The 19,065-nt window shown below is 38.6% G+C and overlaps 1 protein-coding gene across 1 annotated transcript in view; it reads right to left on the reverse strand.

Moving 5' to 3' along the window:
• SERINC5 (serine incorporator 5) overlaps positions 1–19,065 on the reverse strand; it is a 93,431-nt gene that overhangs the window by 10,025 nt on the left and 64,341 nt on the right. Inside the window, exons 3-10 of the mRNA XM_023522950.1 lie at positions 18,124–18,302; positions 17,545–17,627; positions 15,999–16,092; positions 10,282–10,493; positions 8,227–8,322; positions 5,877–6,003; positions 4,896–4,910; positions 596–626 (exon numbers count right to left, since the gene is read on the reverse strand). Coding sequence (XP_023378718.1) covers positions 596–626; positions 4,896–4,910; positions 5,877–6,003; positions 8,227–8,322; positions 10,282–10,493; positions 15,999–16,092; positions 17,545–17,627; positions 18,124–18,302 — 837 coding nt within the window. The remainder of the gene's footprint in view (positions 1–595; positions 627–4,895; positions 4,911–5,876; positions 6,004–8,226; positions 8,323–10,281; positions 10,494–15,998; positions 16,093–17,544; positions 17,628–18,123; positions 18,303–19,065) is intronic.

Genomic DNA, 19,065 nt, shown 5'->3' on the forward strand with positions numbered 1-19,065 from the left:
GAAAAAGCAAAGGCAGGAAAAGCAAAGGTCACAGTTATTTAATGTGATAATCAGCCTATGGCAGAACAAGGTTTTCTGTTTCGAAATTCAACATGGAGTAACACTCAGTGTGATTAAAATAAATACTTCCCACCACTTTCCCTATTCCCTGAGAGCTAAAATGCTATAAAATTTGGATTACGGGGTAAAATATTTCCTTTTCCTTGGAAAAAAGGGGGAAACATTTTAAGCAAATAGAAATATGTACAATACTTAGGGTTCCAGCTAACTGTATAAATTCGTTTAGCAAATATTTACTGAAAGCCTGCCATGTGTCGGGCCCTGTTCTAAGCACTAGAAACTTAGTGAAAAAGACAATCCCTGCCCTCACACAGCTTCCGGGCTAGCCTGGAGGTGGCTGAGGGCGTTGGCTAGCGGAGAGGCAGGAATTAATGCTCTTTTCAAACAAACAAACCACATGAGGCAACACTACCTTCCTCTGCTCATTCTCGTCCTCGTTCCCAAAGACAGAAGAGATCAGTGAGATGCAAATCAATAGCCTTTCCCATAAAAAGGTCCGCTGGGATCCAAGCGCATCACTTCTTTTGTGGTCCACTCTGAGACCAACAGCATCACTTTCATTTTTGCTTTGAACATACTGATGCTAATCAAGGCCCACTCCACTCCCACTTCCTGATTTTGAGCCTGGTCAAGGGAATGATACAAACATTTCCCAATGGCTGTGCACACAAGAAATACATATACCTTGCTCCTGCTTTTCGGAGTATGCTATATTTTGTGCATATGAATTATGATTTAACAGAGTATACAGTTTCCATGGGGAAAATAGAACTTTTAATTTTAAGAAGAAATCAAGATCTGGAATTTTCATCTAAAAGGTAATATTCACTCTTTAAAGGGGATAGAATAAACATTCCATTTTATAAATTCTTTGCAATAAAATGATTTCAGAAAAATAAAGCTTTTGATTCTGGCATCTCTGCCGCTTCACTGCCACCATCAAAGAGCACTACATAAGGGGAGCTTTTGTTCTAACCTGTAAAAATGTCTATATTCGGTTCATCATTAGTGGCATGTGACTTCTATAAGTATACGTTACCATAAAATAAGGTTTTTATTCAGTTGTGGCTTTCCCTGCAAAATCTTCTTCGAATTATCAAGAAAAATTGTTTTTACAGGTTCTTAAAAAGCATGAGAAATTCTTGCTGTCTGCTTTCTGGCTATTATTGACCAATCTGTCTGGTTAGCACCAGACAAGCTGCTATAAAGCAATGCCTGGATTATCCATAAACTCTTGTTTTCTAGGGCTGAGGTATGAGTGACTTTAACCAGAACTTCCAGTGGGGGTGGGAGTGTGGAAGAGACTAACAGTTTTTGGCTGGGCTGATGCTTCACCCTACAGAGATGTCCAAATGCACTAAAGCATGTTTGTTATAACTGCTCCCCAATCACAAAAAGCCAGCAGTGCCTTACAGTCCTTACAGACAACCAATAAGATAAGATTCCTGCCCTCTGCCCCAGCCCCAGAAGCACTGCCATGTCCAGAGCCTCTTCCATGTTAGCAGAGTGATTTGAAACACAGGTGCCCCTCTGCACCTGCTTCAGGTGCTTTTGGAACTGGCCAAATACCCCCAGATTACAGAAGATCTCTAAAAACCATGTCTAGACTTTCCTATTGGAGACCACAGGTTCTGCTTCCCTGACAAACTTACAGGGTGGTCCTTAAGAGATCCCCGCAAGACTATTCCCAGTCTTTGTGTGATGAAGTTCAATTATGTTCCCAGTGTACCACAGAACTGATGACTCACAGCTCCTTCAGGAGGCACAGTCCTACCCGAGCTGGGGGGCAGTGTCAGCATGCCGCTGGTGCACAGCCATGAGGATTTCTAGCTGGCAGGTTAGAAAGTGGCAAGATTCCCAAAATAAAGAAACAAACCCTCTGCCTCCTGTTTTTCTTAAATAAAAGTAGCAGGCCCAGAAGACACCAAAAGAAGACACCCCTCCCTGGTATACCAACTTTTCTGTTTAAGCCAATCTTCTCTCCAATGCCATCTTGTCAACCCTGTACCTATTTTCACAGGGTCTGGCACCTTCTTGTGAATGTCTCATTTGAACAAGCAAATTGTTTGACATTTAATAAAGGTTCTTAGTTTTTCCAATTTTGTATTCAGTTTTAATTATTTTAGTTTAAGAGAAAATATGTTTACTACTTAAGCTGTCTAGGAATTTGAAGTAGCTAGGGAATGTTTTACAGCACAGATGCCTCCCAATAACATAATTATTCGAGTCATCTAGCTTATCTCTCTACCTCAGTAAAGTATAAAACTTACTGCAAGCCAACACAGGAAAAAAAAAAAAATTGACTCGTCTCTACAAATAACCCAACAAAGGAGACTCGAGGAAAGGTTTCCTGAAATTGGGGATGGAGAGCTACAGGAATAAGTTCCATGCCTGTTTCCTTTTATGTACAAGGAAGGATTGAATCTGACTCCAGGATCCTGTCCAGTCTGACAGCTTGAACTTGAAACCAATAGATAATAATTTTAAAATCCAGAGACCAAGGAGAGAATTAAGGAATAGTTGGCAGAGGCAGGGCCTGTCACAACAAAAGAACCAGGCCTAAGGGGTGTAGGGAGATCAGCCTACAGAATGAGCCACTGGGGAACTCCCACATGGGGTTCAAGTTGTGACTCTTCTTCACAGCCATAAGGCCTGGGAACTATGGAAAGGGCTTCTGGAGAAAGGGTGGCCTCAGTCAGAAAGCCGGAGAATGGGTTTTGGCTGAGCCCTTCTCCTAAGCTGAGACAGCAAAGAGTGAAATATACTCACACTGAGTGTGTCAGAAGCAAGATTTGGAACAGAGAATCAGAAACAGGATGGAGGTCATCATATGATCCCTCTAAAGAAGTGTGTGTGTTGGGGGACATGTTTAGGGGAAATTCTAAGGGGTTAGAAAACAGCACAGTGAGGCCCCTACAGAAGTCGGCCCCAACAAGCGCAGATTTTCGTTGAAAATAGATGACTTATTCTCCCTTTAGTATACACACCCCAGTCTTTCAGCTCCTACAATTTTTATCAAGAATTCTAGATATTCCTGCAGTCATGTTCAAATGACAGCTTGCACTCACCCTCTTTATGTAACATCTTCCAAACTTTCATTCCTCCAAGTTTGAGAGGAAAACGTAGACTCTAGAGGTCAAGATTTAAAAAACCCCTAATCGGGCTGCCTCCCATCCCTGGCAGCATTCCCTTTTTTCAAGGCTCTACCAGGCCTGAACTCACTTCCCAGTGAGTTCCAATGCTTGACTATAATATTCTCAAAGCTGACTCCTCCTGGAGCTGCAGTGGATGACTGCAGCAAACATTAGTCACCCAGACCCAAACACCCCAGCACTACCTGGTTACCCTGCATCTCCACTTGGTGTAGTTGCTGTTCCCTCTCCTCGTTCCGGCGGGCACTACGATTTTGCAGTTTAATTACTATGATTCAAGAATGTTTGTTACTGGGATTTAGACAGATTTTAAGTAGCAGCTGTCGTCTTTGAAATATGTTATCTTTGGGGACTATCAGACTACACCATACCACCCTCCACTACGGTACCTCTAAATTCCAGAAGAGGCCGATGTTTTGTTTATCATCTCTCACTGAAGGGTGGTAGTGAAAATCTGATAGGGTGAAAATCCCATGCTGCAAAATAATGCCATCTGTGGCAATTCTAGCAGCAGATTAGGTAGAATTTTTGTCTTCTTTCCATTGGTGGGTTTATATAGCAAATCCAGGCCCCATTTTAACTGAGAGGCAAACATTTTTCTTTCACTTGCTATTAGGAATCCAACAAAACACAAGATTTTATTCTGTCAAATATCTTGATAGTTTTTTTCTAATAAAAAGACAAAAGAAATGCTAGCTCAATGTGAAAATAATTTTTAAAAAGAAAACAGAAGAGCAAGAGAAAAAAATAAGTCACCACTACTACAAATGTGGTTTATCTCCTCCCAGAATTTTTTACATATGTAAACACAACTATATTTTATTTTTAAAAAAGAAATATTCTATATTTACAGTTTAGTAACCTATTTTCTCCTCACTTGATTTACCAATATTTTTTATATGCCAAGACAGAAAAAAACTGAGTGACAAAGGAAATTAGCCATGTTGCTCTCATTTCTCCCCAAAGCCCTATAACAGACTCCGGAAGGAAAAGCTTTCTAAAAAAGGAAGAGCTGAGACTCAAGATTCAAAACTTGGGTGCTTTTATGGTTTTCCTGAAAACATTCATTGACTTGAGCCCAAATCCTATCGAATGCTTTGTATATAGTAGGCACTCAGTGAACAATTATGGAATTAATCAAAATGAAAGACCAGAAAGTGGTCCCCATGTGTAGAGAGACAAGTCTCCAAGACGTGACCACTGTCTGTCCTGCAAGCTGGACCTGGGCCAGAACGGAGGGTGCTTTCTGCAAATCCCCCTTAGAGAGTGTCTGACGGTAACTGATGTTCATTCTAACATAAATCAGCACCCCTACTTGCCCCCTGCTGTGTGCTGGGTCCTGAAAAAGATTGCTGTCCTGACCTGCTTAAGCATGTTAAGTAATTTCCAGACCTGGTAGCATCCACGCACTATGCCATGACCATCCCCGCTTTGCCGTATAGAATTCTTGGGCACCTACCAAGCAGTGCGGGGATCTTCGTCTTACGATCACCCAAGACATGCCTCGTATGTAAGTTTCCCTTAACAAACTCTATTAATTACCAAAGGGAGTAGCCAGCCTCTTTATTCGGTCTTTTCCTGACCTCCACTTACAGAGGCAGATTTTCAGTCTCGGGGCTTTTCCCTGGGTCTGTGTGTTTGCACACCACGGTCCCTTCTGGTGCAACAAGGAGAATGTGTCACTATGTCAAAGATAGACTGAGAATCAATGTCATACATCCTTCATTATAACAACTACCTACAACACAAGCAAGTGTTTTATGGCTGGATGTGTGACTATGAACGAGTACTTTATAAAAGTTTAAACTGTCTATATCTGTAGGTCCATCTCTAGATTAGGGGGCACTAGAAGCTATAAGAGAAAAAAATGCCAGTGTGCTCAGAAAGATGCTTTATTTATACAAGCTATCATCATCAATATTGTTTAGTTTCAACCAAAGAAGATTATAATGTGCCTATGAAAGCTGAAATTTTTATACACTGAAACATAACAAAGAAAACATAGAACACATAAGTAAAACCTAAAGTAAAAAGGTTATTGTCAAAAGGAAGCTTAATTATCAGTGAAATATGTACCCAGAATAAGAAACAACCATTTGTATCCTTTACTTTTCTCCCTCTGGCAATCTTTTGATCATTTCAAAGGTGGAATAAACCCCACTGTAAGCATGTGAAATACAGCTTGCTTACATTATCACACCTACTTTTAGAGCTGCCTCGCCTCCTTAACAGCATTATTTTAGCATAAAAGAAAAGGACATTTCCTGTCTTTCCTGGACCAGGCATGAAATGACCGTGCATGTAGTGCTTTGTACTCTATCCATCAACAGCAGAACGAATGGTATTTCCCTTGGATTAGAAAGCTGCCCAAACATTCTGGCACATACCATCTCTTTCTCACTCTGTGCTCCCTTGTCCTCCAATAACACTTCGGCAAGTAATACTCAACCTTCCTTTAAAGGGTTGCAACATACTATATACTTACTTGATCTACCCTATATAAAAACAAGGATGGCAAATGAAGTCCAAACACCTATTATTTCTGTTTTCCTTCTTCTTCAGATTGTTATCTGTTTTGCTGCCTCACAGCTGCTAGAATTTATTTAAATTCTCCTGTACTTTTAAAGTCTGCAAAGACGGCCTCAGGTAACTCCTAAGACTTACCATGAATATAAGATGCACACAAACAAGAGAGTAGTACCCAGTCCAGTAACCAAGTTTTTGTCTCTGTACAGGTCCTGACCCAAGTCAGGCACACAGATCGTAACGTTCTTCCCATGTTCATCTAGAACTTGTAAAGAAAAGACAAAGTAATCATAGTCAAATTAGAAAAGCCTGTTGCAACCTACAGAAGCAGTCATTTTGAAAATATTCAAGTAGTTTAGAAGAGTAAAGACATCACTGGAAACATCTACTCTACGGTCTGACTCATCTCAGACTAGACTGTTGCTATTGCAGCAAAGCACCCCTCTCCTACCTCAGCACCCTCTGAGAATAAGACCCTCAGATTCCAGCTTAGTGCTGAAGGGTTCTTCAGATCCAGGGCCTTGTAAGAGTCTTGCTTTTTTAGTGCTATTCAAATGACAGTAAAAAGGAAACTCGGATTCATTTTTTAGCTGATCTGGCAGCCTCTGAACAGAGATAGTGTGCAGATAATTGAGCACTCCCTCCCTGTCTGTCTTCTCTGGAGGTGTGACAAGGGTACCCAATAGCCAAACATGTACCAGCAGTGTCACAGCCGTCTGCCCATAGTCTCCACCCAGATGAGAGAAGTCGGTCTTCAATTTTGAACATTCGAGCTAGGTCTGATTTCTAGCTCTGCCCCAAAATAAGGGACATAAACATAAAATAACAGCTTAGAAACTATTTTAGAAACATGCATTTGAAATTGCACTAAAATTATTACTGGTACTAACACTTGAAACAGTATAACTGTGTACGCTGTGGTTTAAGGAAACTTTATTCTTTGGCCAATAAAAAATATTTTTTAAAAAAATTGACCAAAATATGAACTTTGCTATTTAAGTAGTACCACCTAAATTTAAAAATTTTTTTTTGTTTTAAAGTGATACCTGCCAATAAAAAGTAAACTACTGTAACAAACCTCCATTAAGTTAAAACCAGAGATTAATACATAAACGGTCATAAAGTCTTAAAGGTACTAGATTTAAATAAACGTATGAGTAAATATAGAACTTTAAAAAAAAATTATATCCAGAAGAAACTATACTTAATATAAGGCCTATAATTATATTGTTTTGCACTATAAATAGCCATAAAGACAAGACCCATTCATAGTATGTGTATATACTAAACCTTCAAATTATCTTTGCATTTGCTTTCTAAATTTAAAAACATAAAAGCTACCTCAATTTTCTATTCTAGAGAAAAGAGACTACATTTATTTAACTTGATTTATACAAGATCGAATGTACCCAAGCACACACACATTTATACACACTATGTGTACACACTTTATATATCACAAAAGTGATAAAGACAATAAATTATAACGAGTCTGGAAAACAAAATAAGAAAATTTGGTCTTTTACTGGTGAGGCACAGGGGCTCACATAGTAACACCTTATAATTGTGCTTTTATAGTTCTCAAATAATCATTGCAACTATTTTACAATAATAACAGCTAACCGTGTATAGCACCTAATACATGCTAGAAACTGTACACATATATACATGTATACACGTACTCATTGAATTCTTAGAAACCACCTTATAAAATAGTAATCTTTAATCATCTTGTGAAAATAATAATTAAAATCCTTATTTTAAAGGTGAGTTATCTAAGCAGAGAAAGGTAAGTAACTTTGTACAAGTTACTTAAAGCAGCAGGACCAGGCTATAAACACAAGCAGTCCAAATCTAAAGCTCATGCATGTTGTGCTGTCTCTATAAATAAATGTTACTTAAGATGAGCAATTCAAGGTCACATAACCAGCAAAGGGTTGAGCTGGGCTCAAATCCTGTCCCCTGCTCCCCGCTCCCACGTTCTTTCCACTCTTCTCTGTTACAGTCAGAAAAATGACCACATGAAGAAAAATAAATTAACAACCAACTAAAAACACAAACAAAATAAAACTAAGCAAAATAAAAATGTTCCTTGAAAACAGCTCCAGTAAATGCAGATTAGGCCTTAAAAACTCAATAGCCCACTTTTATTCATGTCTTACCTACACAGCAGGAAGACTTAAAAGAAGGTATTTTCATATCCCACCTTAAGGACTTTACTTAATAAAAAAGTCTAAATCATCTCTCTATTTTGATTTATTGCAAGTAAGGACAGGAGTGTAGCTCAGTGGAAGTGCATGTGCTTGGCATGTATCGGGCCCTGGGTTCAACTCCCAGCACCTTTACCTGCAACTTTGCCTGTGACACCACTCCTGAAGAAACACAGGCTCGGCTTGATTTACTGAATCCCTGATATCTAAACAATAGCTCACAGAGACATTTTCCTTCCTCCACAAATGGAAATATTCATACTGCAAGGCCGACTTACCTACTTCTACAGGCTTGCTGGACAGAGCTGAGAAAGTGAGATACGTGACATAGCAGCTTATGAGACCTGACTGCAATAACCCGGAGTGTGGCTGTCCTGGAAAACGACAAGAGACAGATTTTAAGAATGTTTTAAATTTCAATGGTAAGAAAGCACATGCTTTAAAATAAGGAGTCTCCCCATCCCCCAAATGGTATTCCTCAAAGTTGGACCCCTGCCTTTAAAGGAAAGAAGAGGTACATAACATGTTTCTCAGATAACACTAAAAAGATTTGGGGGGAGGGAGTTATCTACTGACCCTAACTGCTATTTTTAGAGATGCCAAGTTCTGCCAAGTTCTCTACCAACACCTTATTCTGATACTAGTTATAACCGTACTTAAACATACTGCCTGATCCCCTGAGATTTATAACGTTAGATCTTAAATCATAAGATCTCAGAAGAAAATTTACCATTATTACGTCTGAGATCACATGGCTTGGTGGGGTATGGCCAATTTCATAGGCCATGGATTCCAGACTCCCCAAGGCCAGCAGACACTGTATAGTCCTTGGCGGTGGGAAAAGCTCACATCTGTCAATGGACAAAAAGACCTCTGGGAACACCAGAGCTGGTCCAGGTCAAAGAGGAAGGCTCTGGGGCTCAGCACGTGTTGGGAGAAGAGCTTTAATGTTATAGCATTTCAACTAAACTCAGTGTTTAGATCATTGAGAGTAACCAAGACGTGATAAAAGGGATTTATCTTTTTTTGGTGAAATTCTCAACCACTTGCTGGCATAAAAGGATTTCGTTTTACTCATTCTTCTGATTTTATTTCTAGAATTATTAAATTACAATGGCCAATAAAGTTATTGAAATGTACCCTTTTATAATGTTGCTCTTTGGTATGAGAATAAGACTTACCTTAACAACAAATGATGTTAAACTTAATATTTCAAAATGTTATAACTATTTCAAAAGGTAGGATTTAACCCAAAAGATATTTTAATCTGAATACTAATACTGAATACTTTGGTATGAGAATAAGACTTACCTTAACAACTAATGATGTTAAACTAAATATTTCAAAATATTATAACTATTTCAAAAGGTAGGATTTAACCCAAAAGATATTTTAATCTGAATACTAAAAATGTTTTAGGAAATTCTTAACTAACCAATTAAAGAGATTGGAAGAATAATACTCTCAATTTCAATAACAGATTTGAAATTTTTGATAATAGAAAAACTTTCAAATTATTCAAAACTAGTTCCTTTTTAAATCAACATTTAAAAAGGATTCAAGGGGCAATAAATTTATTGGCCATATTTTCCTTTTCTTATCTAGAAACCTAAATGCTATGTGCTTTTTCATCATCTGTACAGAAAGACACCCACAAGAAACATGAAATCAGGGACAATTCTCTCTATAACCAAAGACAGCATACTGGCTTAAGATATCAAAAATCATTTAAAAAAGAATTCATACCTACACTTTCTAAAGCACGTTCAAATCCTATCTTCTCTTCCTTTTGGCTTTGAACCATGAGCAAGGTCAGGCTCATAGGTTTCTATTGGCTTTGCTGAGGAAGGACTAGGGTATAAGGAAGGTAAGCCCATGGGGCCAGCTGCTGGCTGAGCCGGGACTGCATTTTCTACTTCCTGATTCCTACAGCACATTGTCTCTGAGTTCTGGTCCATGGATCCAGAGTCCACGGATCAATGACTCCAGAAACAGCTCCCTCTACAGGTTTTACACAGATATTATAGAGAAGCACTCAACATACACTAAGAGCATTTTCCACTTAAAAGCTCCTTGTAGTACACTATTTAATAATAGCAATATCTATCTCTCTGTTTTATTGACTTCATTATGATCAGATCTTTCTTGACATGACACATGCTTGACAATCACATTCAGCCCAAGCGTGGGATATGAAGAGGGAACTGTAGTCCCACCTTTCCTATTGCTGACCCATCCACGTTGTAAAGGAATGACCATAATTTTGTTTTAACTAGGTTTTCTCAAAGACACTTAGAAATAAGGAAGAATAAAAAAAAAAAAATTTTGCTTACGATTTTGTACACAGGGCGAGATGGCTACGAGTGAAATGAGCAGACACAGGCCTCCGTTCACTCCCAGGAGAATTTTGTTTTCCATGCAACCATCCTTCTGTGTATAAAATACTGCCATGAAAATCAAGCCTCCAGCGGCAATGGAATACATGATGAGTGTCACCAGGGCCAGAGAGGCGTACCACAGCTTGTTGTGAACTGTGCCTGCAGTCCTGTTTTTCCAGGCAGTGGATAACAGGGAGGGGAGAGAAAGGAAGTTAGTAAAGGCCCAGATTGATTCTGACATTTACCATCCCTCAGGCATGAACTAATGCTGTCAAGCCCCTGGCCATAACCGAGTAGGCCAGAAGACACAACATTTCACCAATGACTATGCACCATCAAAGCTAGAAGGTAAATATGCAAAAACCTACGACTTATAAAGCTTGGAATTTTTTTCTAAATACTCAAAGAATTGTTTTTGACTCAAAGGTACTCATCAACTAAAATGAACATCCGCAGACTTTACTTTAGCTCCCCCACTCTGAATGTGATAGGTTTTGACAGTATTAAAAAGTGGCTTTTTGCTGGAGCTCACTTCAAGTTTTCTCTACAAACACAGAGACCACAGGTGCCACAGTTTCTCACATCCAAGTGCTGCCAGCAGCTCCAGCTGAAGCCCATCTTGTCTTTAGGGAGAGAAGCAAATTAACCTCACTCAGAGAAAGACGGGCTGACTGCTGCTCTTTTATCCCTGTGCTGAAGGGTGGACCTGTCATAGTTCTGCTTCTCCAAAACAACGCCAAGTATGATTACAGAAAAATTTGGAATTTAAAAAAAGTAGAGAATAAAATTGGCCAGGAAAAGAGTAAAAATGTTAAGAGATTTACAGTGAAGAATCTGAAAGAGGAGATTAATGTGCTTTCTAGTTTATATATTAATAAATGTATGGGAGATGCAAGTGGTGGTTTAACAATCTATAGACAAATCCTTTAGAACAAAGAAAAGAGTGTTTATAAATGCTAAATGAAGAAGACAACAACAGGAAGAATGGGCTGAATCACTGTCATCTGCTTTATGATTATATCACCCTTTGTAACCACATTCTCACGAATCTTCAGAGTAAGCAATTTGCTTAATGTATTCAAAAAACTGCAGTGTTCCAGCAATCCAGCTAAAATATTTTAATGATGAAAAACTTACTGCAGCCAGAGACAAAGGAAATAGGGAGGAAAGGCCAAAATGATAATGACTATCATATTCCTGAAACCGAGCCAGGCGCTCTGATGACCATGGAATGACTCTGACATAAAAGGCACACAAAGGAAATAAAGAGAAAATGAGACTCAAGAAAGGGAAAGAAAAGAAAGCTAAGAGCCAAAAACTAATCGATGACAGAGAGAACAAATTATGTAGAAAAAGGTAAACACTGCTGACCAGTATGTGGGTGGGGTCCAATTGTTTCTTCACTAGTCTTTTTGGTTGTTATTAATATACAAAGGGCTTTCTTACAGTTGATTTATGCTTATATTCTCAAAGTTAGATCTTCAGTTCAACCCTAACCTCTCTCCCTCAACTCCAGACTCATAATGTCCAACTGTTCAGTGTCCTTACTTAAAGGTCTAATTGGCGTGTTAGAGAGCAGGTGCAGACTAACCTCCCAACATGCAAACCTCCTCTCCCTAAACCTGCTCTTCTATGATCTTCCCAACCTCAGAAAATGGCAATTCCATATGGACTGTGGGGGGCGGGGGGTGATAAGGACAGAACCACCTTGGCTCTTGATGGCTGTCTTTCTCTCCCTGCTGTTCCCCCCTCCCCTCCCCTACCACCATGCCATCACCGTCAGCGAATGACTGGTCTCAACTTCGGAATATATCGAAATCTGACTGCTGCTACCAGCTGGCTCCAAGCTACCTCATCTTTCAACTGGATTATCTTCCACTGGTCTCCTTCCTTTCGCCTCGGACTCTCTCTAATCTTTTCTCAACTTAAAATATACATTATACTCTACTGCTCTTCCATCTCATACAACAGCCCCAAAAGCCCTATACGATCTGGCCAATGCCACCTCAGATTTCATCTCTTGCACCCTTCCCTCACTCTGTGGTTCAGCCACAGTAGATGATCCCTTGCTCATTAAATAAACACAGCATGGCCCCGCACTTTCTTCACCTCCCTCACACCTTTTTTTGCCCTGCTCTCCAATTCTCATATCCTTTCTTTTTCTCTAGAGCACTCTTCACCATTGAACCTACTACCTATTTGCTTGGTCAATCAAGTTGATTATCTCTCCCCTCTACCCCCAGGAGAATGTTAAGCTCCACAGAGCAAGATGTGCTTATGGTCACTGCGGTTCTACTGTGGAGGGGCTGGCAAATAACAGGTGCTTAATGAATGCTGGTACAAAGACTGTCAACTGCTAAAAAAATAACATTATGCAGCAATGAGTAGAGTTACTGCTATTCCTACTGCTCCAGATTCAGCTGGTCCTCCTGATGACATCTTGTTTTTACAGACATCCCAAGTAAGTGCAATGACTTATCTGCACAGTCTTAAAGCCTGCCACACCGTTAATAATCCAAAAATTGTGAATAAATGTGAAATGAAAAGCACTTGGAGATTAGAAAAGGACCAAGAAACAAAGCAAAATGCACAGACACAGCAGCAAACAGGTACCAAGTTGAAAGAGTTGGCTGGAGTGAGGGTTGGGAGTAAACCAAACCCAAAAACAACATGAATTGAAAATCTAGAAAGTGAGTCTTCATTAGAAATAACTGAATATACTATATACTTTTTAATTCAGTTTTGATACAGAATTGACACTTCAAATTACAAAATTTGAGCAAGAAAGTGTTAAAAATAAGATCTCAAATGGTGTACTTATGCTAAGACACCAAACCAAGACAACTTAATTACAATTTCAGCTCTCCCAGAAGTGGAATCTTAAACTGGTCAGTCAGGAATCACCTGATCAGCACTAGTTAGGTAATCTTCCTAACTAGTAGATGGTAGACCCTTCCATCCCCTAAAGGAAAGTAACCTTGCAATAACCAACCCATTTTTTTGCTGAGTGTAACTTTCTTGTTCCCACTTCTGCCTATGAAAGTCTTTCACTTTGTACAGCGCCTTAAAGCTCCTCTCTAACTGCTACATTGGATGCTGCCCGATTCAAATTGATTTTTGCTCAAATAAACTCTTAAATTTTTTAATAAGCCTTAGTTTCTTTTAACAAAAAAAATACACATTAAATATCTAGTCCAAACACATCGTTTTATAGCTAAGAAAACTGAAGTAGAGAGGCCAGATGATAAGCCTAAAGTGAAATAATAAGCTATAGAGTAAGAGACATAAAAATCTACCAGAGGGTAGGGGGTGGGGGAGGAAGGGAAGGTAGATGGGGTAAAGGGGGTCAAATATATGGTAGCTGAAGGAAACCGAACTTTGGGTGGTAAACACACAATAGAATATACAGATGTCAAATTATAATGTACATCTGAAAATTATATAATTGTATTATCCAATGTTACCCCAATGAACTTAATTTAAAAAGGAAAAAAAATCTGCAATCTTCTGGTTTTCAGGCCCATGGCCTTTCTATCCTACTGCCTTTGGGATCTTCTTCTCAAGACTTTACAAAAAGAGAAAAAAAGGGAAGGGAGGAAAAAAGGCACTTTGATTGTTCCATGAAGAGTGATATGAATATGATATTTTCTAGGCTAACCTTGTAAGCAAGAGCCTCTGTTTAAAAACACAGAAAAACTCTAAATTAGATGAATTTTCATGAAAAATAACATTATTAGTGAGTGTCCTAGCTTAACCTAATTTTAGGCAAACCAACCAACTCTGACTCTGTTGACAAAAGGGGTTTTGTTGGGATATTGGCCTCAAAGCCGGGACAACAGCAGCGGCATTTGTTGCAAAGCTCTTAAGCCATTCTTATTGAGTGGTTTCTAGAAAGTTTTTAAAGCAACCAACTCTTTCAAAATGCCTGTTAAAAGTTAGCATCAACAATTAGTCCCAGAAAATGGCTTGATAATCAATCAAAATATTGAAGTCAGACTTAAGAAGCACAAGTATTCTCAAGAGAACATACTATTTAATGGGCATATCAGGCATTCAGTATCAAAGATATTATTATTTTACCATGACATCTCCTATTTGAAGTATATCTGTGAAAATTTTAGGAAAAAATTTAGGATGACATATTTAGTCTAATAAAAAATTAAGAGTGAAAGTACATTATGAAATATGGAGAGTGATATGCAATCAATTAAAATGCATTTCTAACTTGTGCGTATTTCTTCTGTACAACTGAAAAAACAGGGTCACATTAAACTGTAGTCACCCCTTTGACTTATCTTTGGGAAAACTCTGCTGCCTCAAAATAAGATCTAGTGGAGACTCCAAACATAAATTATTAGGTTTCAGCGATGACTCAAAAAGCAGAACAGCATGTACTAACTTATATAGGAACACAACTCAGACCTAGAAATCTGTATTATTGTAGTGATCAAGACTTGAAAAAATACCAAAACATATATGTAGTGCTACTTGTATGACTGTTCAATGTGCTATATAAACTTTTAAAAAATTGGCATTAAGCATTTGGGTTATTACTCCAAAATTTACCCAATAATAAAATGAGTAACACTATCTCTTCACTCATGTATCTCATAATTTGATCTTTAAAAAAAAAACAAAACCAAAATAAACAGCAACCACTACTACTGAGCTGAGGAACATAATCAGAATGAAAAGTAGTTTGAGAAAATTTGGACAGTACATTTTGTGTGTCCAAAATGAAACAATGAAATTCACGTTCATATAGGATTTTCTAATATTTTCCAAAAAATATATATATGTAAAAAAACATGATGCCTACAAAATCTACAAAATAACAAAAGCCTTACTGGGTACAACAAGCAGTAATTTTCATTCATATTCTATAAGTAAGACAGAGAGCAGCTAAGTGCTTTGTCCAGGTCACAAAAAGAGTCAACTTGGCCTTGGCACTCAAGGACCTGGATCCTTGTCTGGCTATTATTTCCTCAGCGTGGCTCGGTAAGATTAAAAACTAGCTATTAATAGTCTGACATTTCCCACTTACCCTGGGATATGAATTCTATTTTCAAGGTACTGAGAAAGAGTCTATGTTTCTAAAATGCAAGATGGTTTTCTAAGGAGGCACAACAGACCTTCCTAATGAAGAGGTCCTTCCATCCTTACGCAGTTGAGAACAACAAAAAATTTTTTTTAAGGAAAGAAATATTCCATTGCATATTCTTTGCAGAAAATGAACCTCCAGCTCCAAAGTACTTTTTTTTTTTAACCTCCTAAAGATGGGAGCCTAAGATAAAGCCTGTCCAAGCTTTCTTTTAGCCAACAACACAACCAGAGAGCTGGGGCCGATGATGGAGTTGAGGGTGGCTAAGTCACACCACTGGTTGACTTAAGAGCACAATTGAGAGAGTACGGGGGAAAAGAGTGGCAAAAAGTAAAAAGAAATGAAGTGGAAGTGGAAAGGACAGAAAAACAGTATGAGAGAGAAAAATAAATGAAGAGTTATAAAGAGCTGCAGAGAAGGGATAATGCTAGCAAACACTGCTCTTGTTGTAAGCAGGCTGCTGGTCCTGCCAGTACAACTCAGAGGCGAGCCTTTATCAACACTGTACTGCAGGCAGTGTCTCTGAGTCGATGAATGAGTTCACTTGGAAGCTTTCCATAAAGGCACACACCAATTCTTGTTCCATTTATGTGCAAAGTCCACGAGCAGGAAGAGCTGGATGCCTATAAAGATGAAGGCTCCAATGGCTCCCACATAGCGCCAGGCTGCAAAAGAAGAGCGCCCAAAAGGAGATGACATAATTGTTCCAAGTGTCAGCTCAAAAGAGAGTAATGACTACAATCCATTTTTACTGCATGCTCACTGTACCTGCGACACATTTAATGCCCACACAGTCATATAAGGTTGGTACTGCTGTCATACCCACTTTATAGGTGAGAAAAACTGAGTCTACGTAAGCTGACAAGGGCCCACAGCCAGGAAAGGGTGTAACTGGAATGTGAACACAGGCAGTCAGCCTGGATCTGAAGCATCCAAGCTTAGCCTGCATGCTATAACTGGCAGATATTCTAACAGATGCAGGAATTCGTAAAGTCAACATGACCCACAATTTAAAAGTAAAAACACACAATGCCAAAAAATCAAGGGGTCTAATTTTATCGGATAGGGAGCCATCAGTGTCTAGTGAGGAAATGAAGTTCAGACTTAGGGGCCGAGGAGTCAGATTCTACTTCTGGCTCCGTCACAAAGACTCTAACCTTGGATAAGCCATGTCACATCCCCGGGTTATAGCCTGTCTATAAAAATGACTGAATTAGACTTAAAGGACTGCTGGGTCTTTTTCCATTCTGAAGATATTATTCTAATACATAAAAGTACATCTATGGGCAAGAGAAAACCACTTAACAGCATTTTAGGTAAAAACAAGACCTGGATATACTTTCATTAAGGAGGAAATAAAACTAGTATGGACCCTGATGTGTGACTGTTTGAGGGTCTATGGCTAGTCCTTATGGACTGACACAGTGTGAATATTTTTACTGTCTTAACTAGGAAAGTGAATTCATTTGAGTTAAACAATGTTTTGAACCACTGAAATTCAGACTATTTTTCCTCCCTGTTTCAGCTATGATGAAAAGCTTCATATTAAATTAATTTTGGTAGGTTCAATCAATAAGGAATATAATTCAATGTTACAGTTTCCTGTAAGGCAAGTTTAGAAATAGACTGGAAGATGCTTTTCTTATCCCATTACAGCTGCGGCTGTAATGTAAAGTGGCGAAGAAGCTCTGCGTTCTGTGTTCCGAATTTTCTGTGCAGTACTTAGGAGAAAGAACAGGGTCTCCAGGACCTCTTCAAACATGGCTAGTGGTGTCAGGCTGACATGCTAAACTGATTTTCAAATAAATTTTAAATGCCTCATTTTCCCTTCAGGCCAATAACCTTAAAATTATCATTTCGATTCTTCAGCTTGCAGAGAAACAAAAGGTCCTCCCACACCCAGCCAAGAAGAGAGGCAGAGGGGGAAAGATTAAAGAGATGGGGGAAGGAGGAGGACAGGGAGTTAGGAGAGTGGATGAAGTATGGGCAGGTTAGAAATTTTTTTTTAAGCTACAGTAATTAATAATATCAAAAGCACCCTGGACTACTCTTTTAAACAATTTTACTAAATGGGGAAAAACAAAATAAAATAGGTACCCCAAATACCCCATTAGTACCATTCAGAAAGGTCTCCTGATCTGGGATGAAGAAAGCTCCTGAGCACATGGCCCCCAACAAGAGAAGCTTGAAAAACCAAAATCTGGGGAAAAAAAAAAAAAAAAAAAGAGGAAATGTATTTAAATGATATTCAAAGAAGGACAAAAGACCTCTTAGAACGTAAGCATGTCGATCCATGATTCTGCCTTTGGTACTATTCTCTCCAAATCGAGGGGAAGTAATTAAGTGACTGGAAACTGCCTTTTCCCATAGTTAGAAAGACTCAGCATGGCCTCTGATTGTACAAAACACCATTTTGTTGCAGGGGTGGAAACGACCTGGGGAAAGGTCATGGTACAAGAAATTAACTCTTGTCTTTGCCGCATTTCTCATTATGGTACCAGTGTTGCAAATAGGATTCTAGTTCTTAGGTCACTGTGTGGTGACAGGTCTAAATCCCATCTTCCCTAAAGAAAAATCAGTGTCAATTTCAACTAGAGGAAGATCAGTTAGGGGGTCTGATGAGTAGAAGTGGTCCTAGAACACTGTTCTGAATACAAGAAAAGGGGAAACTATCCCCTCAAAGACTGAAGGCTTACCCATTGTGAATATAGGCTCTGCAACTCTTGCTGTTGTTGATATTGATGGTCAGGAGGCAAAAGATTGAGAAGAAACAAGCCATTCCAAAACAGACTCTATACACCGCAGAATACCCCACCAGCTTCTCACAGGTATCTCCAGCTTTAATGCCTTTACAAATGTCTTCAAAAAAAGGAATCTGGGGAGAAAGAGAAAAAAGTCATCTGTTAAAACTGAGTAAAGAGGAGCTGTGAATTCCTCCTTCAGCTTCCAAGTCAAAACCCAATGTGGAAGGAAGTGCACCCTGTGTGCAGAGGAATAAATTGAGAAGAAAGGCCCTCTTCTGAAGGTTTTTCTTAATTTTCTCTGAATCTTTATTTTTTTTTAAATATAATTCTCATTACATACCACTCCGCCTTTATTTACCCCAAATGAATTCTGAAATCCAGCATCAGAATTTGTTTAAATCACACTTTTAATACATGGATATTTTTTTCTTGAAACGCATAAATATATAGAATAAAAAATGAGACTTCCTTCATTCTCACCCCAAAATGCCACTGCCTTCTCCTCAGGAGAGTTAACAATTTTGTGAGTATTTTTATTAGTTAACATACATAAATGTGTGTGTGTGTACATACATATACATTCCCATATTCATATACAACACACGCACATATACTTGTATGGTACCATGTACATCATATATATGTGTGTGTGTGTATATATGTATATGTATATACACAAAAACAGCTTTATTAAGTAAAAGAGTATATGTATTGTTCTGTAATGTGGTTTTTTTTCCAGTTAATAAGCTGTGGAGATCTTTCTCTATTAATACGTAAAATCTCACCCACTCTTTTTAACCTCTATATAATATTTTATAGTAAAACCAGATTAAAACTGATAAGCATTTCCACATTGATCTTGTTGGGGAGGGTTTTTGTTTCGTGTACTTGGTT

Source organism: Pteropus vampyrus, unplaced genomic scaffold, assembly GCF_000151845.1.
Source record: "Pteropus vampyrus isolate Shadow unplaced genomic scaffold, Pvam_2.0 Scaffold11, whole genome shotgun sequence".
In the NCBI taxonomy this organism is placed as follows: domain Eukaryota; kingdom Metazoa; phylum Chordata; class Mammalia; order Chiroptera; family Pteropodidae; genus Pteropus; species Pteropus vampyrus.